This window comes from Carettochelys insculpta, chromosome 7, assembly GCF_033958435.1.
Source record: "Carettochelys insculpta isolate YL-2023 chromosome 7, ASM3395843v1, whole genome shotgun sequence".
Taxonomy (NCBI): Eukaryota; Metazoa; Chordata; order Testudines; family Carettochelyidae; genus Carettochelys; species Carettochelys insculpta.
In genome coordinates, this window is record NC_134143.1 from 29442215 (window position 1) to 29466143 (window position 23929).

General features: G+C 42.3%; 1 protein-coding gene across 1 annotated transcript in view; it reads right to left on the reverse strand.

The window, feature by feature from the left end:
- CTNNA3 (catenin alpha 3) overlaps nt 1-23929 on the reverse strand; it is a 751450-nt gene that overhangs the window by 704888 nt on the left and 22633 nt on the right. The window contains 2 exon segments of the mRNA XM_074999587.1: nt 2451-2499; nt 7470-7566. Of these exon segments, the coding sequence (XP_074855688.1) occupies nt 2451-2499; nt 7470-7566 (146 nt within the window).

Sequence of the window (23929 nt, forward strand, 5' to 3'; positions counted from 1 at the left end):
CTTAGTGTTTTAATATGCACTGCTGCTTTAAAAGACTAAATTATACTAAATGTACTATTTTAAATAATTATGGGACAGGTTTGGGAGAACCATTAAAAAGCATTTTCAAATTCCAATTACTGATTACACACTTATGAAAAATCTGTTGTTTTCATGATATTTTGCTGTAATAGAATGGGTTTAGGCCTACCTATACAGAAAATTTTAAAGAAAATGAGTTATACAGTACCCTCAATCGAGGAATCATCATATTATATCTTATTCTCCCCAAACTGAAGAAATCTGGTGACGTGCATTTTGATGATAAAGAGTATGCAATATGTTTAGTGAGCATTTATTCATTTCTGCTTCCCTAAGCAAAGGTAAGTTATTAAATAAAATTTGTCTGGATCAGACTCATCTGTAGATGCCTAAATTGCAGATAACTGTTGAGCAGATGAAATAATTTCAAGGCCATTTTAACAAACTAAAATTTGCTAACTAAGATTAGAATTCATAAAATATTCCACAGAGAATGACTTTCACATTATTGTCACTTACCCCTTGAATATGATGTTTCAGATTTACCTCCATCTGACTGTTGCTGTAGAAATGAATTAAAAGGTTGCAGAAACACAGCAATGAATAAAAAATTTAGGAATATGTTTTTGATGCATTTGTACTGACTGACACAATGGAATCCCTATACATGATTGGGGTTGCTAGGCACTTGAACAACAAAAATAAATAATAATATGATTACAATACCTACCTGCCCCATTTTTTATTTACCTTTATTCCATCTTCAGTTTTCTCAAAGTACCTTTAAATCTCTTCCACCTTTAGAAATAATGCTAGTTTCTCCAATTCCGTTATACTTGTCACTTCTAACATATTACATAGCAACTTAGCTCATATTTATACTACACTTTGCACAAAACCCCTCTGCCTACATGCCCCATAGACTTTTTTTTAGTTCAGAAATTCTCACTTTTGAATCTTTTACGACATTGTCCTACTATGACTAATCAGTTCTATACGTCTTCTTCATTTAAAACTCTGTTAAATCACTCTACAAAATCTCTCCTTTCTCATTTAGAATAAAACCAGTTCCATCAACTTTTTTCATAGCTGGGCTGTGTAAACAGTTTGCTTAGAACTCAAAACTCATCTAACTTGAGCTAGTTTGCATTCACAATCACACCAGATTCACATATGGTTGTGAACTTGAGACAGATGTGCCCCCCCCACACACACACCCTTTGGCGGGCTCTAGGAAGTTCTTCACTGCTTCTTGTCTTCACCAAAGAGAAAATGGTGCCCTCCCTTTCACCAGACTCTTTGGCCAGGCATCTTCTTCACCTTCCCCATTAGAAAGAATTAACAGGGTGCACCTTCCTAGCAGGGTCTTCTTGAGTACAGCCTCTCGTGAATGGCTGCCTCCCACTGGTTCTCTAAATGGGTACAATTCTCCCATGCCACCTTTTAACAAGCAGTCTGCCCATTTAAGAAGCAGTATGATAGGGCTTATTGTTTCTGTTCAATTATCTGATCCAGCTTTGAAGGGGATCCATAATCCCTATAGAGAGACAACAGAACTCAGTGGGAATGAGGCTGTCTGCTGTGACTCATGCTGGTGCAGACTGAGAGACCACTTCATCTATGTTTGCTGGGAAATAGCTTTCCTTCTCTTCAGCTGCCTCATTTCTTCCTCAGTTTAATGGGCTGACTATATACTACTTTCTTCACCATGTCCAGGGGTCATGGTTCTATCATCAGCATTCCAGGAAGGACTAATACCACACCCAAATCTCTTTCAGGCCCCTCCCTGAGGGCATATTTATTAAACAAAAAAACTAGCAAAGTTATTCAAAACACAGCTATTCTTCTAAAAAACACAGGCTACAGAGGACCAGGGGTCTCTCACTCTGCAGCCCTCTCTTTCCTCCCCAGCCAGCCCCACCCCATTGAGCACTCTCAGCCATTCCCAGCTGGGTCTGATAACTGAACATAGCTGTCAAGCACTTAGCTCTTCTAGAGACAGATCATCTTGTTATATACCCCTGTACCATGACAGGTGAAAGTGAGATGCTCCTTCTTTCGTGAATCCCATATTATGACCCAGGACAGAGATACTTCATAATCCCTATTGTAGTGCTAAGCGAAACCTGTTCCCTAGCAACAATTTATTAGAATAAAATAATCATTAGAACACTTCCTAGGGAATCTGCATGATTTGTAAAGTCACTGTGCTAGGAGTTATGGGGCATTTCTCATAGTCTAGGTGGTATAACAGGAGTTGTAGTATATCTCTATCTCTGCTGCAATAAAAAGGTGGCCACTCCACAAAGCCCTGTTCTTAAGTAGCTGTGGAAGATATGTGTTACATTTGTCAGTTTACTTTGCAATAATTCTGCCACAATTTGCAGAGTGAAAAAATACATCCATATAAATACTGATGCTAGAAATACAGATAAATTATATCTGTACCTTCTGCGACATGCACAAACTTCAAAAGCAGTACCAAGAATTTCTTCTGTTGGCTGATATGTAAATAAAGAGCCATAAGACCAGAACCACTACAATAAGGCAACCAAGGAACTAAATAAAGCCTTTCTCAGATACTTCTCTCTAAAATGTCCCTCAATTTTTTTGAGAGTCATCTCTTATTATAAAAGCAACGAGGAGTCCTGTGGCACCTTATAGACTAACAGAAATGTAGGAGCATAAGCTTTCGTGGGCAGAGACCCCGACTTCGTCAGATGCAGGTCATAATCTCTTAAAAGGGGCTTGACCCAAAACCTGTGGAAAGACTATAATAGTATTTGATGTGCTTTGGTTCAAGACAATGCTTACCTACATTTACATTTACTTTTTGATATTACATTACAGCATACTTGAGTATCACAACTGTGAGGACACATCACTAGGCCAATATGCCAGTACAGAAAGAGATGAATAAGTGCCTACTGCAACATATCATCACATTCTGCTCTGAGAAGCAGTGGAGAAAACACAAAACAATTATACCAAAAACCATGAAACCAAGTTAACTGCGGTTATTCAAATATTATCCCTTGGGTAACCAAATTGGTTTTACACTGCTCAGAACACATAACACTTAAAGGGACTTTGCCAGGAGGGGAGGACAAGATAATGATTTTCCCAAAGAGATCTGGCTTCATATGTAGCTTCTCATTTCCTACTATTTTTCTTCCTCTTTCACTGACAATTTAAGTTAGTGCTTGATAGATATTACTGAGTCTGTTGAGGAGTTTGTGAAATATCTATATTTAAACAGCAAATCTACAAACAGGACAAGGAAAAGAAAGAAATATGCTGGATCAGCAGGGTCTGAAACATATTAAAGGAAAGACACGCTGATGGGCTCATTGAATAAAGTTTTCTTCCCTTCTTGCTTTTTTTAGCTCTGATCAATAAGTTCAAGTAATTCCATTAGTCCATTAATTCACTTAATTAAACAATATTGAGCATCACTTCTAAAGTGAATGAAGCTGAAAATGGACTGTTGACTCAAACTACTATATGCATGCGACTGACTTTATTCTGACCATATTCACAACAATGATCAAGTTAAATAGAAAGAAAGGAGACTCTGAATGCTGAAATAAGGGAAATAATTTTTGGGTGATACGTCAGAAAAGACGCCATTTAGGTAAACAGGGATCCCCTTACTATTGTTGCTTACTTAAATAAATGAAGAAAATAAAGTGAAAAAATATCACTAATTACTTCATTGGAAAAGCTTATATTCATGCTTCATTTGTTCTGCATGGGACACCCATGAAAGGTTTACTTTAGATAAAGTAAGTAAGTAATATGGTCCTTTCCTCAGCACTGATCGGCCAATGATGGCCAATGATGCAATCTTTCTTGTATTTGTGTTTAAATACCTAATTTTGCAGTCATTCAGTATCATAGCTGGTAATGTTAATGTAAAGCTACATACTAACATGGCTACCTCTCTGAGTCTAGGTAGGGGACGGAGTATTAACCATCCTTCACCTTAGAGAATCCTCCATTCCTTCTGCATATGTACCCTTATTGATTACATTGCTTCAAGATGCTACAAACTAAATGTGTACTGAGTACCAGGGAAAAGGGGAGGGGTGCAGGGATGCCACAAAAAAAAAAAGAAAACACCACAAAAATCCTCAGGCTACATCTACTATTTTTGCTCTGGTATTTTTGTTTGTGTTTATTTATAGACTTGATATCTACTTTGTTTGCTCACTTGGTCAATGAAAATACCATCTGATTTTTAAACCAGTTGCTTCCATAAGGAACAATGCATGATATCTATACACTACTATAGTAAGCAACATTTTCAATTACTCTTTTACAAACAGATGGATCCAATTCAAATCTCTCTGACTATGTCTACAAAGTGGGCGCCTTTTCGGGATACAAAGTTATCCCAAAATAGCTGCCCACATCTAAGCAAAGCACCTGTTGTCTCAAAATGGGCACGGTACTCTGGTAACCCTGTACACCTCATTGCATGATGAGTACAGGGAAGCTCTGAAACAGGGATTTCAGCATGCGGTGCCATTTAGACAGTGCCGCATGCTGAAACAGTCTATTTCAAGCTTATGGCACCTTGTAGACACAGCCTCTGATTCCTTCTTTTGACTACAAGAGAGTTGTGGCAGGACCTAAAAGAACAGCTTGTGGCTCTTGACGCAGCCGTATCTAACACTCAGATACAGGGATAGGTCAATGCAGTGGAGAGGCATAAAGGCAGAGAATATATCAGTGTATGTCAATCATCCATGCACCAGGGATTAAAAACAAGCAGTCAAATCTGCACCATGTTGTTTGCGGAGACATAAATGCACTGTACTTTCCTTTTTTCTACTATTTTGTTTTGTCTAATGAATTAGGTCTAGACAGAATATGTGGCATCAATGAATATTTTAAGGCAGCCACATCCACAATCAGCTGAAAGTAGTATCATGCCATCAGAGTACAATCAGTCACAGAGTTTGTAATAATATGTGTAATTAGATAACCAAACTGAGAGTTTTCTTGGATGGAGATTCTATGCACTCAAAGAACAGAAATAAAATTCTTCCTTTTCATTTTACACATGCAGTTTCAATTATATTGATCTAACTAAAACTGGTTATTCTTCTGTCACCACCTACTTTACTACCTCATACTACAAACACAATCACTTTTTATGCAGTACTTATGTATTGCTTATTTCACCAAAACTCAGACGGACATTAAGGTTATGTGGGGATTCCTCTGACAGCTAATTATATTGCTATTGTTTCTTTTCTCTTTTGTATGCCACGATTTTCTAATAAAACTGAAGTTTAACCATACAGGTTGCTTCTCTGTAGTACAGTGATTGGAGAAACACTGCTTCATGCATTCCATTTTAACAAAGAGATACTGACTTTGAAATGTTTCATCAAACAGCACGGTAACAAACCCAAGTTCTACTGAGTAAGCAACACTACTAATTTTTGGCAATTCTTCAGTGTATGCATTTTAAAAATAATCCATAACATACATGGATTCCATGGCATGCAAGCTGACTTTCACTGCTCTTCCTCCCCCAAGCATCTGGGAGCTTGCTCAAAGCCATGCCACCTGTGGATTAACAAAAGACCAGCTAACCTTACCAACTATCACCAAAACGGTAAAGCTCTGCATCTTTATTTATTAATGAAGCTGTTGTAAATAAGACTATTAGTGACTTTAAAAAGCATTACTGGCACTTGGACAGTACATAGAGGTCAAAAGGTCAAATTTCAGCACTCCACTTTGTAAAGATTGCTGATCTCTGTTGTATGGAATCTGGGAAACACTTTATAATATTGTTGATACCAATATTATAATAGTGCAAGGAATTTGACCAAACATGCCATGTAAGGTATCTGTGAAAATATTCTGATTTGCCAAGTATGATGGCATACCTGTGCTACATTATCTGTTTCAAAATTGGTGCTGTGTAGCTGGGTGACACCCCTAGCACTGAGCCTGTTCAATGGCCCATCAATGGCCATCAGCTGTTTAAAGAACCCACTGATAAAGGCAATTTCTTGTAGGGGCAAGACTTGTAGGGTCATGCCTGTGAATAAAGAACTCTAAAGCTTTTCCATGCCATGTGCTGTGATGCCTGTGTTTGGGACACAGGAAGTACAAGACACATGAACTTTAATGAGGACAAGTGCAAAGCACTCCACTTAGGAAGGAACAATCAGCTTCATACATACAGAATGGGAAGTGACTGTCTCAGAAGGAGTACTGCAGAAAGGGATCTAGGGGTCATAGTGGATCACAAGCTAAATATGAATCAAGAGTGTGATGCTGTTGCAAAAAAAGCAAACATGATTCTGAGATACATTAACAGGAGTGAGTTGAGCAAGACACGAGAAGTCATTCTTCTGCTCTACTCTGCGCTGATTAGGCCTCAACTGGAGTATTGTGTCCAGTTCTGGGCATCATATTTCAAGAAAGATGTGGAGCAATTGAAGAAGGTCCAGAGAAGAGCAATAAGAATGATTAAAGCTCTAGAGAACATGAGTTACATGGAAGACTGAAAGAACTGGGCTTGTTTAGTTTACAAAAGAGTAGGCTGAGATGGGACTTGACAGCAATTTTCAAGTATTAAAAGAGTTGTACAACGTGGGGAGAGAAAAACTGTTCTCCTTGGCTAGTAAGGATAGGACAAAAAGCAATGGGCTTAAACTGCATCAAGGGAGGTTTAGGTTTGACTTTAGGAAAAGCTTCCTAACTGTCAAAGTGGTTAAGCACTGGAATAAATTGCCTCAGGAGGATGTGGAATTTCCATCACTGGAGATATTTAAGAGCAGGATAGATAGACGTCTATCAGAGATGGTCTAGATGGTGCTTGTTCATACCACAAGGGCAAGGGACTGGCCTCAATGACCTCTAGAGGTCTGTTTTGGTTTTAGTGTTCTATGATTCAATGGCTAAAGGAATATAAAGGTCAGCTGCATCATCTCCATTTTGTCTTCACTCTTACTTCTAACCTTTGGAGTAAATGTTCTGTACATGAAGCTCTGAACAAAGAACTGAAAGACCCTTCCAAGCTTAGGTTGTGTACCAGAGGGATTTTCAAGATAGCAAACTCACCAGTATTATTAATCATGTGATATTATTTTATTCTTTAACAACTCATTTCTCATTTATTCTCCCCTTTGTTATAAAGCTTTAGTTTCAGACACTAAAGAATTGGTTTGCAACATGGTACTTTGGATAAGATCCAGATTAATACTGACCTGGTAACATGGTTGACCCTTTGAGGTCAGAAGAACACTTTTTATGTGTGAAGAGTTTTTAAATAACTTTTCACTATACTGGACCTAGGTGCAGACTGGGAGTTGGAATGCAATAAAATGGCTGTGTGATTTCTTTTTCAGGTTCTCAATAAGCAGTGTAGAGGATCAGAAGCACAGATGCTATTTACCTCTATTACATGTTACAATATGTATGTCTAGTGACAGCAGCCAGACGGAAGCATGCAGTCTGAATCACAGCTTTCCTTTTAGGCAGATAACAGGGATTGTTCATAAATTCCTTGCAGATATGCTTAGAGCTACACCTGCAAAATAAATCCACACATTCTCTTAGGGTATATTCAAAATCTACAAATGTTAGGCAACATAATTTAACTACATCAATTATCTGGCATATTGAAAGTAGTGTTAGTTGAACTGGCATATTATTAATGTCTTACAAAGAAGACCATAGGCAGTTCTCTCAGATAACCCAGATCATGCATGTGTGTTCCGTATGATTGCTAACACTTACCTGGCTTTACAGTGCTGTATAAGAAATGTTCCATGGAGATATTTTGTACACCATTGTAGCCTAAGGGAAAGAGCGCTAGAAGCCAGAGGCCATGAGTTCTAAGTTCATCTCTTCTGCTCATACTTATGCATGTTTCAATCCTTGTTACTGATCATATCCTGACCATGAGGTGGAGGTGGGGAGAAAGTATCATTCCCTCCCCATAAACTAACGGAAAATTTCTGAAAGGTCTGGAAACAGAATGTAGGTCTTAATTATGCAAAAGGTGAGTAACTATTGCTTTTAAAAGTAGTGTTCCTATGCGTTGTTCACTGTAGGTGACTCCTACAGAGTTCCCCTCTTGCAGAGCTGGAACCCTGGAGTTGTATTAGTCAAAAGTGATGATAATGTGGAACTAAAGATGTGATCAGAGGAAGAGTCCCCCATGATTACACAATGTTCTGCAAAGGTGTGGCCTGACACACATCACTGCTCTGGAAATCTGAGATGGAACAGTTCAAAGAACGTGACAAAAGATTGAATGGATCAAGCTTGCAGGGGTCATGTTACAAATTTGTCCACTGCAATTCAAGAGACATTTAGAAAATCTTTGGATTGATATTTGCTGAGCTCTTTTTCCACAATAGAGAACAATAATCTAGGATGCTTCCTAAAGGCTTCTGATATATAGGAGACCCTTTGCATTCTAACACCTAGGGCAGTGTTTGGGGGCACACCAAGGTCTTCTAGGGAGTATATCCACTCATACAGATATTTGCCTAGTTTTACAACAGGCTACATAAAAAACACTAGTAAAGTCAGTACAATCTGAAAGTTCATTCAGACAATGACTTGTTTGTACTGCTTCATATGCCTTATGCTGAAATGTAAGTAGAATATTTCTGTTCCAATTCGTTCATTTGAAAATAAGCTCGTAGAAAGCCAGCAAGTTTCCAGTAGTAGTCTTCCATCATATTTTGACATTTTTGTAAGTAAGTCGTTTTTAAGCGAGGTGTCATTTGGTATGCAAAAAAAAAAAAGTGACTCTTGAAAAGGGTACACTCATCTGGAAACGTTGAATGGCACTTGTTTCAAGACCTCAGATTACCTTAGACCCATGTTTCTTAACTGGCACGCACTATATCTGCAGGGCTTGTGACAACTCCATACGCCTTGTGCGGTGTAGGCTGACTGTGTTAGGGAGGGGCCCTTTAAAGGAGTGGCTTGCTATAGCCCCAGAAGGGCTTGTTACCCCTGCATCCCTGTCTGCAGCCTTTCATGGTCCTTTCTTTTGAAAGAGGCTGCTGGTAAGTGCAGATGCTCTCCTTCAACGTGCTGAGCAGCCCCTTTCGATGTGTCATGGGGCCCTTTCAACATCGCTCACTGATGGCACCAGCCCCAGCCCGTGTGTAGACAGTATGTGTCAAAAGAGCATCTTTTGATCACTCTCTTTCAAAATATGCTCTTTCGAAGTAACGCTCTAGTGTAGACGTAGCTTTGACATTGCAGAGAATTTGCCGTCTCTTCTTTATCTGCTTCATTAAAATGAAACACTTTACTGTGCAGAAATAGGAAAAATTCTTCATATAGGGACCAGTTCTGTAGAGAACAAGTGTTCTTAAAGTTGTACATTATAGACAAAAAGTGAACCCAGGTTATTGTTAATTTAGCTTAGTGACATTTTAATTCTAGGGTGACAGTTAGTCCAGCATGGAAACCAGCCCTATGCTCTAAATTAAATTTTTTCTACTTATACAGAATCTTTCGTTTTAAAATGTGTTCTCTTGGTTCTCCAGCTACTTATTTAACATACATATTCAAATATTCACACTAATTTTTGATGCAGTTCTGGTATCTGCAACCCAAAGAATTACTACAGCAAAAATACCCAAGGGTATGCTGAATTACAGTGGACCAGAGTTATAAGCACCAGAGCTACAAATTAATCAGTCAACCACACACCTCATTTGGAACCAGAAGTACACAATCAGGCAGCAAAGACCAAAAAAAAAGCAAAGGGGAATTCAATACATTGTACTGTGTTACAGAGGTACTGACTCCATGGGTGCTCTGGGACTGGAGCAACATAGGGAAAAAAAGGTGAGTGCTGCGCACCCACCAGCAGCCCCTCATTAGAATCTCTGCCTCCCGCACCCTTTGGGTCTCACCACTAAGCAATTTCTCCTCACTCCCTGTACCTCCCACCCACTGTAATCATGTGCTGGAAGGAAGGAGCAGAACTGGGCAGGAAGAGGTGGGCTGGGTTGAGCAGGGATGGAAAGAAGAGTGGTGGGGGTATGCCCTTGGGGGAAGGGGTGGACTAAGGGCAGGACCTCAGGCAGTTGGAGGGTCAGGTACCACCAGCACCATTGAAAGTCAGCACCTGTAAACCTAGACTACTAAAAAATAAAGAGAAAGCAGTATTTTTCTTCTGCACAGTAAAGTTTCAACAGTATTTTATGTCAATGTTCAGTGTAAACATTTGAAGGAACAACCACGTTTTGTTCAGTTAGGAACAACCTTCATTCCCAAGATGTTCGTAACTGAGGTTCTATTGTAAATCTGTACTTCTACCAGTTGGTGAAATACTGTATCGCAGCTGTTCAAAACAAGTCAGAAAATCAAGTGAGAATAAAAATCATAATGCCTCTCCAGAGCCGCAGTAATGCTTTTTGGATTTGTAATAGCTTCCAAGCATCAGATCTAACTAAACTAATGATCAGGAAAAGGGAAGCAACAGAAAGCACATTCACATACATATGCATTTATAGATACATTAATTAAAACTGATTGCTGCAAAATGAGGATGTTAATAATTAAATCTTAATTATTTTTATGTTTTAGTACAATAACTGTAGAAACTTCAGATTAATTCACAACCCTTCTTGTTTCATTTGTCTTGTGATTTCAGATAGAACAAAACTTTTAAAAATCCATGAATGAGTAGTTTAAAATGAATAATCTGACATACCATCTCCACTTTATTTTCATTCAGCTTAACTGTTGGCCATTCACCTTGCCAATTACTGATGTAGAACATATTATGTTTGACATTATCTCTTTCAGGTGATAAAAATGCAAGTTAACATTACATTTTTATGCATTCAGAATGTGTACACTATGTGAATTCATGCCATTACAACCATCACAATTTAATGTATTTGCACAAACACAGGAATGTTGTACATGGCAGCATTTTATTAAAATAGTAAAGTGTAACCACATATATTAATGGTAATTTAAAATATGAAGTTGAATTTAAAACAGCTATCCACACACACATTTAAGGATTTTTTTTTAAGCAAAATCTTCAGTGTGTTTATGTCAGGGAAAAATAGCATTCCGTGTAATGACTTGTTATGTGTTTACTTGGGAGGATGGCACTGGACCAGATTCTCCAATATACTCTGTGCGACTCCAGCAAGGCAAAGAAGCCATAAACTCACCTGAACTAGCATGTTAAACTATGTTTACAGCTGCTTTACATTACCAAAGCAGCCAAAGAGTACCTGTGACTCTGGCTCATTCTCTTTAAGCAATGTATAAGTGCCGTGATAAATACTGCCCTGATATAAAGGAGAGGTAAGTCAGTACTTTGGATCTGATTTTCTAGTTATTTGTGTTTCCCACACCAAGTAACTGCTGCATCTTTGATATGGAGCCAATAAGTTTGATGGAGCACAATAAAGAATTTAGAGGAATGTTGAGGGAGAAAGGAAAAAAATGACATAGGGAGGAAACTGGGAGAGAAGGGAAATAATTGGTTAGAAAGGGGAGAAATAAATGTGTTTGGTGGAAGAGGATATATGATTTGTTAGGGATGAATGGTGAGTCAATGGGGATTCAGACCTGAGTTGAGGTAAGTGATGGTTGAGTCAATCAGTGAATGAGTTGGGGAGGTATCAAATGTGTCTGAATGAGCTAATGTAGGGAGAAGGGAAATCACTGCAATGTTTTGGTAAAATTTCCTTGGTTTGACACAGCCACAAACACTTCCCCAAATCCCTCACACCAGGAGTGGGTTTGCAGACAAAATGTTGAGCTTGGAGATTATAAAATAAGTCCATTTACTGTGGGGGATGAATAGGATCCTGAACTACTCTTTTGTTGAAAAATTGAGGTTTTCCTAAGAGTAAAAGAACTGAAACTGAAACATCGATTGTTTGAAATGCCCTTTGTATGTTTGTAAAATGTTCCAAATGATGTGAATTTAGTTACATTTAAATTGGAAGCAGAGGTATTTAACAGTCACTGCACAGAATTATAGCAACAACAGTGCTTTAATGGATGCTTTGTAAGGTATAAAACCTGGTTTATAATTCATCCTTTATTCATTTCCAGGAGTCTTGGTTTTTTAATCTCTATTCAAGTGTGGGTCACAGCTAGACAACCCCTTGTAACATACAGAATATGATGGCAGTGATTCCAGTCAACCTTGAAAAACTCAATGATGCTCAAGTTTTTTCAACAGGAATTCAACTTTGTTGTGAAGCTAGACTGTGACCCAAACAATACCAAGCATGTCATACTGTCTCGAGTGGTTCACGCCTGAATGCCAACCTCAAACTATTGAAAACAAAGACTGACACCTCAAAACAGCTGTACATTCCATAAATAAAAAGCAATCCATAGAAGACTAAAAAAATATTAAGTCATGAGCGTTCCTGGGTAAGAAAAGTTGGTTAGTCTCTGAAGTGCTACAGGACTTCTTGCTGTTTGTGAAGCTTCAGACTAACATGGCTACCCCTCTGAAACTATATATTCCATAAATAGATTTCACCAACCTAATATCACATATGAACTCCTAGAGCATAACAATAGGCTTACTATGGAGTCAGTCAGTCATCTTGGACTCCCTTATTTGCCTAGTAACCCAGGCAAGCTGGACTAAGTGACACATGGTCACTTACAAAGATCTTAAAATTATCAGCTTGCTCCTAGTCTTAAAATACCTGTCATTTACTCCAGGTCCATTTGTACTTTCGATCTCACACCAAAGACAATGCTTGTGGGCAATCCTATAGTAAAACTAACTAAGGGTTTATTAGTTAAAGGAGATTATATACACACATATAGGCCTATGGTTCCAAACAGGTGACGGTTACAGTAATCAGTCAGTACCGAATATCTTTTAGGGCTAACTCAGGCTGAAAGTGATCTCCGCTTCTTTTCCTAGCACCCTCCCTATGAATGTCCAAACAGTAAAGACATTATTTTCATGTTGGCTATCTTTATTTCCTTCTTCCAGAATTCAAGCTGATGAGATGAGCCATCTCACTTGTAGCACCTTTGCGGGTATGAAAGGACCAGCAACCCAGTCTTTGTATCATTTTGTTTTATCAGGGTTTTGATAATCTTCCTTAATGATGGGAGAAGCACTCCCTAGACGTATTCAGGATTAGTTCAAGTGAAGAGTTACTGGACCTTGATTCAGAAGGCTAGAATGTATAGGTATAGAATAGATGAGGAGCCAGAAAAACAAGGAGTGCAAGGTGAGGAAACAGGGGCAATGTTTGGGGGGCAAAGAAGGATCCCATGCCCCTTCCACACAGTGTGAGGGGGACAAGTGTCCATCAGCCAGAAGGCAGAGGAATCCCATCATACTGCACACACCACACACAAACTAAATCTATCACAAATACAGGGATAAAAGCTGTCATAAAATGCAACAGGCCACCAACAGCACTATACAATATCACTTCCTTCCTGCTTCACCATAATAGGCCATAACGGTGGAAAAGTTCTTATTCCTCACTGCCGTCAGCTGTCACCAACAATGAGAAACAGCGGAATGGTAGCCTGCCAGTACAGAGACAAGGATGACACTTCCAAGCTGTGTGCGCACATATGTGTCAACCTACAATGAGTGGGTCAGTAACTGTACAACTAGTGGTAAAAACACAGTCCTGCCACTGGCAATAGTAGCCCCCTTTCTAGACCCTACCTTAGGCTAGGTCTTCACAACAGTCCTATATTGAAATAAGATATTTCAAAATAACACAATCCAACACAAAATGTGTTCTGAAATAGCACTTTAGCTATTTCAAAATAGCATTTCCAGTCCTTACCACTATTTCAAAATAGTGCCAATGGACCACATTATGGCCTATTTCAAAATAGGCATTATTCTTCAGGGAATGAAAGGTTTACTGAAATCAAAGTAACATACCTGTTATTTTGAATATATTTCAAAATAGCTTGTGTATTATTTAGACAATGCCAAGTTATTCTGAAATAAATGCCACCCTGTAGACATAGCCTCAGAGCAAGAATAGCAAAACAGCAACATGGAAAGACAACAGAAAACAAATCAAACATGAATCTATCATATGCTGCATATGAATGATGCATCTGCTTGCCATTGGGGGGGGGGGTGTTAGCCAATGGCAAGCAGCACTCTGTCTGTTTGGATTCCTATTACAGTGTAAGAGATCACCAAAAATCACATTAGGGTGGTGATCTTAATACGCCATCCTGCTTCAGAGCAGGCCATCAAAACTAGAGGCACGCACTTAGTTGTTGTAACTTATTTCCTTCTTTCTTCTCCATTTCCTACAGTGCTCCTCTCTCTTCTTGTAGATATGCAGATCTGCTCTGCAGCACCCTCTTACTGGTTCTTGTTAGCTCAGCACCAAATGTCCTATGTTTCCCTTCTTCCCAGGCATTTTAACATACAACCAGGGCTGGAGTCACATAATAAACCCCTTCTTTGGACTTGTTCATTAGCACACAGTAATTATAACTGTCTTTTCCCATCCTTCAAGTGGGACAGACACAGTCTCTCTCCAGAGAAAGAGTGGCTCAAGGATACCTTTCCTCAGGTATCTTAAATTGCCCAGAACCAAAACATAAGCCTCATCCATCCTCCCATTAGAGACATAAGGATACCCAGGACCCTTTTCCTGGACTGCAGTCTCCCTAACTTTCAAGTTGCTCCTTGAAGATTAACTAGAAGGCTTCTTTTAGGAGATATCCATCTGATCATGTTGGAGCTTACACGTATATTTATTTTTCTTCCTGACTGCCTCCCCACAACTGGGGTTAGCTTCATAGCCAGGAACTCAGTGAGTGCTCCAGGGCTGGGGCAACCAGAGAAAAACATTGTAGGTACTTAGCACCATCAGCAGCCAGACTCCCCTCCTACTCCTGCAGCACTTCCCACCTACCAGTGGCCCTGTCGATCAGCTCCTCCCCTTCCTTCCAAGGGCATCCAGCATCTATAAACCAAAGCTATTCTGCCTGCAGTGTATAGGAGGTGCTGGAAGGAAGGCAGAGGAGTGGGGACAGGGTGTACTCTGGGAATGGGGAGAAATGGGTGGGAAGAGATGAGGTGGGGCATGGAGTGGAGGCAGGGTGCCCTCCTTTTAATCAATCAGATTGTAGGGTGCGAGAAGAGTTTGTAACGGTCTCATGAGAGCAGATCGACCCCTCTGTGAATCCTCAGGAGAATCTAAACAGACCAGTCTGTGCAAGGTGAAAGCTGCAAACTGCCATGGGAACAGCTGCAGAACAAGCCGCGCTTGCCAAGATTTCAAGGCTATGCTGGCAGTAGGCCACAAGAGATAGTGATAAGGAATGCATAGGCAATTTTAGGCAATCTTATGTTAATGAGCTCAGCTTTATCAGCTAGCGTTAGGAGGCCTGTTGTAGAGCCTCTCCCCGAGCGAAGCTCCGACGCGTCGGGTTTTTCCCCACTGGTGACTGCGGCGTCTCCGGGGCTCCCGTCGCGGGTGTCACGCGCTTTCATTAAACCAAATATAGCACTCGCCTTCTGGGTGCAGCCTCGTCTCTGGGGAACCCAAGCCTGGTTGGCTACACTTGGCGCAGCGAGCAGGGTTCTCCAGGTACGATGCCCTTTTGGTTGAAAGCAGGGGAGGCAGGGAAGCCAGCGCTGTCCCTGCAGCGCATACCAGGATGGCCCTCGACGGAGCAATGGGGGCCGGTAGCGCGGATGGTGGCCTGTTGGGCAGCCCCGGCAGACTGGCCGGAGTTGCAGGAGTTGGTGAAGAGTTTTAAGCAGGAGCCGGGGGAAGGCCTTTTGGCCTGGCTGGTGCGTGTGTGGGACAATGCGGGCAATTCTGTGTTGCTGCTGCCTGCGGAGCTCCAGCAGATGGGTGTGTTGTCCCAGGATTCACAAGTCAGGCAGGGAGTGCAGACTATGCAAGGTCTGAACGATGGACAGGGGAATGCTGTGGAAGCGCCGTCCCTGTACCGCTGGCTGGCTGTGGCAGTGGATGACGTCTACCCCTCCCCTGGGGAGCTGGAAGCACAGGTGAGGCCCTGGCGTACGATCCCAGAAGGGGTGAGTGCACTAAGACAGCTGGGTATGGCATGGGCTGTGGCCCTCGACCTGGGACCAGATGATATAACGGTCCAGAAATCCATCAAGGCCACTCTGTTACGCCTTGCCCCTCTCGAGCTGAAGGCCTCCCTTATGGCCGTGGTCATGGCAGCAGGCGGGACTGTCGGTGACTTGGTGGGAACATTGATGCAGTTAGAGGCTGTCATAGGCGGCGCGAAAGCGGTCCGTGCCACAAAAGGAAAAGGTGGTCGGGCAGGAGCCTCTGGACAGGAAAAAGGGCACGTTAAGGTGACTCGGAGAACTATGTGGACGGATTTACTGAAGGCAGGAGTGCCCCGTGAGGAGATCAATGGTGTGCCAACACCAGACTTGTACAAGCGTTGGTTACAACTGCCGCCTACCCAGCGGAGCGAGGATGTGGGTGCCTCCAAGACTCAGGCATCACAGAAAGGTACAGGAGCTGGGGGGAGGACCGAGCCCAGTGCCCCGGTCGACTGGACCCTTCCCCCTAGGAAGTGACGGGGAGGCGGGTCCCCTGCGGTACGGGCTGTGGCTGTGCAACAGGTAGCAGGGGACCGGCGCCCATTCGTCTCGTTAACCATCAAGTGGCCCTGGGGAGGGGAGCAGCATGTGCTTGCTCTGTTAGACACTGGAGCTGAAGTGACCATTCTGCATTCTGCCCAGACTGCGGGTCACGTGGTGGTTGTGCAGGGCCTCGGAGAAGCAGAAACCACCGCCTATGCGGTGGAGGTCACCCTCACACTGGGGAAAGCCCCTCCCTTTCGGGCGACTCTGCTGGCTGCGCCGTTAGGTGAATATATCATTGGCATGGATGTTTTGCGTGGCCGGTGTGTGGACACACAGTATGGGCTGTTCGCCTTTGGGCACCCCCGATACATCCGGGCGATCAGAACTGTGGAGCCCCTGCTTCGGGGACATCCCAAATGGGAGCCTGTACGTCTGCCGGTACCCCAGACCCCGGTGTCAGTCAAGCAGTACCGCATTCCCAGTGGAGAGCAGGAGATCAGTGACACTATAGCTGCATTGTTACAGGCGGAGATTATTCGCCCCACGCTGAGCGCCTTTAACAGCCCCATCTGGCCAGTGAAGAAGCCGGATGGCTCGTGGCGCATGACAGTGGACTATCGAGAACTCAATAAGGTAACCCCGGAGCTAACGGCCGTAGTTCCGGACATGGTTACCATTCTGGAGCGCATCACCCTGGCGGCCCTGCCGTGGCATGCCGTAATAGACCTGGCTAATGCGTTTTTCTCTGTTGACATTCATCCTGAGAGTCAGGAGCAGTTTGCCTTCACGTGGCTAACAAAGCAGTACATGTTCACCGTGTTACCCCAGGGCTTTGAGCACTCCCCGACGATCTGCCATCAGCTAGTGCAGGCCAATCTGGAGCGTCTGGACCTCCCGGACCAGACGGCCTACTATCACTACATCGATGACGTTATGATCTCGGGACCAGATGAACTGACTGTTCAAGCTGCCTTAGACACCGTTGTAACAGGTTTGCAAAAACGGGGGTGGGCTATTAACCCCAAGAAAGTGCAGGGGCCAGCCACCAGTGTGGTTTATTTGGGCGTGCTATGGATGGGTACAGACAAATGCATTCCACCGAAAGTGCGGCATACCATCCAGGCATTCCCCACACCCACGTCTAAACAGCAGCTGCAAACCTTTCTGGGCCTTCTCGGTTTCTGGCGTGCTTTTATTCCGCACCTTGCTTTTCTTATGCGTCCCTTACAGGAGCTTGTGCGCAAAGCCACTCAGTGGCACTGGACAGAGAAGCACCAACGCGCCTTTGATCTTTGCAAAGAGGCGGTAGTAGCACACGCCCGCCTCACCGCACCGCTGCAGGGCCAACCGTTTGAACTGGAGGTAACAACCGTCGGCGACGCGGCGTCCTGGGGTCTGTGGCAGCAGGTAGGAACCCAGCGAAAAGAACCTATCGGTTTCTGGTCACGAACCCTCCGCGGAGCAGAAGGTGGGTACACCCCCCTGGAAAAGCAGATTCTAGCAGTGGTGTGGGCTTTGCAGGACACTGAGCGGGTCACGGGTGTCGCCCCTGTGACTGTGCGAACCCCGATCCCTTTAATGGGGTGGGTCACGGATACCTCTGAGCGTGCACATACGGGCGTAGCCCAAGCAGCTACCCACTTCAAGTGGAAACACTACCTACAGCAGTGCATGCGCTTGGGAGCCCCCACACTTACTGTTCCACATGCCCTGCTGCTGGGAACCATTACCTTTCAGCATGATCCCCAGCTAGCGGATGAGCTACCCGCTGTCGACCCACCAGTGGCCCCCTCGCCGGTAGCGGAGGCACCTCCGTTGGATACCGTGCCTGAGGAGAGGAGAGGAAGCATCTGGGTAACCGACGGGCTTGCTGTTTGTGCATCCCTGCAAGCACGCGGACGCTGCTGCTACAATCACAGCACTCACTCAGCTCAGCGAACGGCTGACGCTACGGACCTTGTAACCATGGCCTGGCTGTGGCGCTGGTACCTCTGGACTGCTGTAGCACTGGCCTCGGAGTGGGGCCCACGTATCAGTGACCACTCCAATGTATGGGTAACATTGGCACAGACTGCTATCAACGCGTCTGCCTTTTGTCTGCCCCACAGCATGGCCGTGGGACAGCTCATGGACACTTGTTTCATAGGTGTCAGTGCTTCTCCTGCTGTCTTGCAAAACTATGCCCTTTTGTATAACTTTGCTTTCACTGCTCTCATATGCTGTTGTCAAGTCTGTTCCACAGGTGCACACTGTGTTGCCAGAAGAGCATCAACCACCTCACTTGATTCCTACTAGCCTTGGCGTTCACAAAGGGGTCGCGGGGAGGAGTGTAGGGTGCGAGAAGAGTTTGTAACGGTCTCATGAGAGCAGATCGACCCCTCTGTGAATCCTCAGGAGAATCTAAACAGACCAGTCTGTGCAAGGTGAAAGCTGCAAACTGCCATGGGAACAGCTGCAGAACAAGCCGCGCTTGCCAAGATTTCAAGGCTATGCTGGCAGTAGGCCACAAGAGATAGTGATAAGGAATGCATAGGCAATTTTAGGCAATCTTATGTTAATGAGCTCAGCTTTATCAGCTAGCGTTAGGAGGCCTGTTGTAGAGCCTCTCCCCGAGCGAAGCTCCGACGCGTCGGGTTTCCCCCACTGGTGACTGCGGCGTCTCCGGGGCTCCCGTCGCGGGTGTCACGCGCTTTCAATAAACCAAATATAGCACTCGCCTTCTGGGTGCAGCCTCGTTTCTGGGGAACCCGAGCCTGGTTGGCTACACAGATAAATCCAGGTCCAGATGTTATACTGGCATCAGCTTTGACTTAAGGGCCAGCCATTCCTTAACACACCCCTTTTGCTTTCTCTCACTCTCTTTCTTTCTTTTTTTTTTTAAACATCCTATCCTATTTTAGATGCAGCTAAATAGGTGTAGGTCCACCCACAAGGAGTTCCAAAGCTTTGGTCTGGTTGCAAGGAAGTCCTGACATACACTCATGAACTTTATCCTTGATGTTGACAGCTTTATAGTCCCTGAGAAACATAGATGTAAAAAGACCTCATTGTCTCAATGAGGAAGTTGCCTTCAGAGGTACGTAGGGCCAGTTCCATGGAAGGTCTTGAAGATTAGCACTAAGACCTTGAATTTGTCCTGCTATTCCCTGAGAAGGCCATGTAATAAGCAAAGTACCAGGCTAGTGCAGGTAGGTGGAGTGCTGCAATTTTTACCAAGTGAAGTTTTGTTTTATTTTATTTTTTTAAATATGTAGTCATAGTGAAGTGTGTCGTCCATCCTGGAGGTACTAAAGATATCACTGTGGGCAGTCTGATATAATCTTCTGGCTAATTATGGATGAAGGAAAGCATAGCATTGGAATAAGGGTTCATTCAAAAACAGGGTTTGTTTTAAAAAAAAAAACCCATCTACACAGCTGAGTTTTCTTCCCCAAAACCAGAACTTCTGGAAATGTGATCTCATGAGAATATGCAAATAAAGCATGAGATATGTAACTCTGTGCCTCGTCCATTTTCAATCAGCTGTATTTGCACGCCCCTTCTGAAAGGGAGAGGCAGTGCAGACAGCTATATTGCATAGTAAAATGTTTGATCCATATTTTCTCATTTCCATTAAAACAGAAACAGAACTAATATAAAGTTATTTTAAGTAATTATGTTATATATGACTTAAAGCTTATCTGAGAGTACACTTGTGACATGATAGCTGCTAAATGCATGCTTCATCAACATGGCAATAGATGGCAATAATGTAGGCAACTGCTGTTGTCTGAGACCATATATAGTCTGCCAGTAATAGCATGAAACACCAATCATTTAAGCTAAGCCTGTGCAGCTCTATTTGGAAAAAAATCACATCTCCACAAGAGTCATTATGCTAGTGTTGTTGTTGTTCTAAAAGTTTATGAAAGAGAAAAAAGAAGAGTAATTCAAAGCATACAAATCTGGGTTTTTTTTTGAGTAATAATCATAAAACAGGATTTTGTGAGTGAGTCAGAAGATGCCGTTTGTTATGTGACACATTTGAAATCTTGTAATGAGGCTCATGTTGAAATTGCTTCTATTTATCTATAGAAAATATACATTATTTTTTAAAAAACATATTACCAGAGTTCTTTTTAAGAGACTTTCTACTAAACAGAACAACACTGCAGTTCTTTATGGCAGCTGTTAAAGGAGGGGAACTCAGACCATAGTCCATAGACTGCTACCAGTCTACCAAACATTTCTGATGATTCATAAAACAAAACAGTTGAGATCCATCAATAGGAAATGTGGGTATTGTTGAGAAACGTGATTCTTTAGAAGGAACTCTCTCAAAAAGCAAGTTTACCCATGAAAAAATTGGATACCATCTGAGTGATCAGCTACATGATCATAAATCTCAAAACTTAAGTTTTCTTATGGCCAAAAGTAGTGGAAATTACCTGTCTCTATTGTCTAGGCAGTCAAGGTAGTAGAGTAACAAATGGCAGACATAATCCCTCAGTGATGAATGGGAGGACTATTAGCTCTTTTCTAGACATTCCAGTATTCAGTTAAGCAAATTATTTGTAAAGTGTTAAACCTAGAGATATTGCGGCCTGTGTTGGCAACCATCTAGGTGAACCAATAGGGAGAGAGAGAGAGAGCTTTGCTAGGTGAGTCTTTTTGAGTGGCCAGAGGAGAAATAGAGAGATGGATTAAGTCTAGACCTAGGCTTGAAAGTTTTCAATAACATCAATGTCTTGAGAGGAATCTTGGAACAACAGATATGTGAGTAGAAAGGAAATATTAAGTCAGACTTGGTTAGACTTTTTTTTTTATTTTGGATTTGGTGTGGGACTTCTCAGGCTGGCTGATGCACCCCCTGCATTCCCAGCACTTCAACTTTTAAATTGAATCCTAGGGAAGTAATTTTCTGTGTTTTAATCCTTTTTTTTTTCAGTTGCTGTGTAACACCTAGCAACCAAGTACACTTAATAAGTATGGCTTCTTTATTTTCAATCACCTTTTTAAGGTGCTGACTTGATTCTTGTGTCCAGGAAGGTAATAGGAGATCTGTGTATGCATGCCTAAGACTAAGAGGTCATCTATCAGAGAGTGCAGTATATTTTCTGTCTCGTTTTTTAAGATCTCCCCTAATGGAGGGTTAAGAGCTTGGGGTTAGCCCCAGGGAGATATCCCTAGTATGATTTCCTACATTTTAAAAAGGAGTTTTCTCATTTGGGTGGTGGCAGACCTCCCAAAGTCAAGGAATCTGTGACCTTGGGAAGCTTATATGCAGAAGTCTGCAGGGGCAAGCTATTTTTCAGGTTTCCTCTGGGCTCCCACCTTCTGCATTTACACCACCAGCACGGGAATAGCCTTGACACCCTCAATACCGAGGGTTTGTTTGTTTTTTTTAATAATTTGTGCCCTTTTTTCTGATTATTTCTCTCACTCCAAAAACAAAATACCACCTTCATTATCTTAAACAACAGCAAAATGTACTTGAACATGACTTCAATGGGAGCAGCTAGGACACATGCTGCCTCAGTCTCTAAAGACATTAGGGTAGTCATTGAGTTGCACCAGATGTATCAGGCAAAATGAAGATACAACCTTCCAAATACTCTTATCACTCTCAAGAAAAGAAAGACTTGAGACAGGCAGTCACAAGAGCCACCATCATCATCATCATCTCAAGAAAGAGCCTATCACTTCTTTAAAAGTGACATCAGCATCATTAACAAACTCCAAAATTGAGTCTAGCTCCTCTAGGTTGATCTTTCACCAGTGGAAAAAACAAGAATCAGAAAAGCCAAAAAAGATTTTGAGGAACAGCTAGCCAAAAATTCAAAAAATGATAGTAAAATGTTTTTTAAATACATTAGAAGCAGGAAGCCCGCTAAAAAGCAGTGGGGCCCTTGGACGATAAAGATATAAAAGGAGCGATCAAGGAAGACAGTGCCATTGCGGAGCGATTAAATGATTTCTTTGCTTCAGTCTTCACAGCTGAGGATGTTACGGAGGTACCTAAATCTGAGCCAGCCTTTTTAGGTGACAAATCTGAGGAACTCTCCCAGATTGAAGTGACATTAGGGGAGGTTTTGGAGTTAATTGATAAGCTGAATAGTAACAAGTCTCCAGGACCAGACGGTACTCACCCAAGGGTTCTGAAAGAGCTCAAATGTGAAATTGCGGAGTTATTAACAGTGGTTTGTAACCTATCCTTTAAATCCGCTTCAGTACCCAATGACTGGAAGACGGCGAATATAACGCCAATATTTAAAAAAGGCTCTAGAGGAGACCCTGGCAATTATAGACCAATAAGTCTAACATCAGTACCAGGCAAATTAGTAGAAACAATAGTAAAGAATAAAATTGCAAGGCACGTAGAAGAGCACGAATTGTTGGGCAAAAATCAGCATGGTTTCTGCAGAGGGAAGTCGTGTCTAACTAATCTATGAGAATTCTTGGAAGGGGTTAATAAACATGCGGACAAGGGGCACCCAGTGGACATAATATACCTAGACTTCCAGAAAGCCTTTGACATGGTCCCACACCAAAGGCTTTTATGTAAATTAGGTGGTCATGGGATAGGAGGAAAGATCCTTTCATGGATTGGGAATTGGTTAAAAGACAGAAAACAAAGGGTTGGAATAAATAGTAAATTTTCACAATGGAGGCGGGTAACTAGTGGTGTTCCCCAGGGATCAGTCCTAGGACCAATCCTGTTCAACTTGTTCATCAATGATCTAGAAAATGAGGTAAGCAGCGAGGTGGCAATGTTTGCAGATGACACCAAGTTGTTCAGGACAGTCAAAACCAAAAGGGATTGTGAAGAACTACAAAAAGATCTCAGCAAACTGAGTGATTGGGCAGCAAAATGGCAAATGAAATTTAATGTGAGTAAGTGGAAGGTAATGCACATTGGAAAAAATAACCCAAATTACACGTACAACATGATGGGGTCAATTTAGCTACGACAGATCAGGAAAGGGATCTTGGAGTTATAGTGGATAGTTCTCTGAAGACATCCACGCAGTGTGCAGAGGCAGCTAGTAAAGCAAATAGGATGTTAGGAATTATTAAAAAAGGGATAGATAATAAGACAAAAGATATCATACTTCCCCTATATAAAACTATGGTACGCCCACATCTTGAGTACTGCGTGCAGATGTGGTCTCCTCACCTCAAAAAAGATATATTGGCATTAGAAAAGGTACAGAAAAGGGCGACTAAGATGATTAGGGGTTTGGGACAGGTCCCATATGGGGAGAGACTAGAGAGACTGGAACTTTTCAGTCTGAAAAAGAGGCGATTGAGGGGCAATATGATAGAGGTATATAAAATCCTGAATGGTGTGGA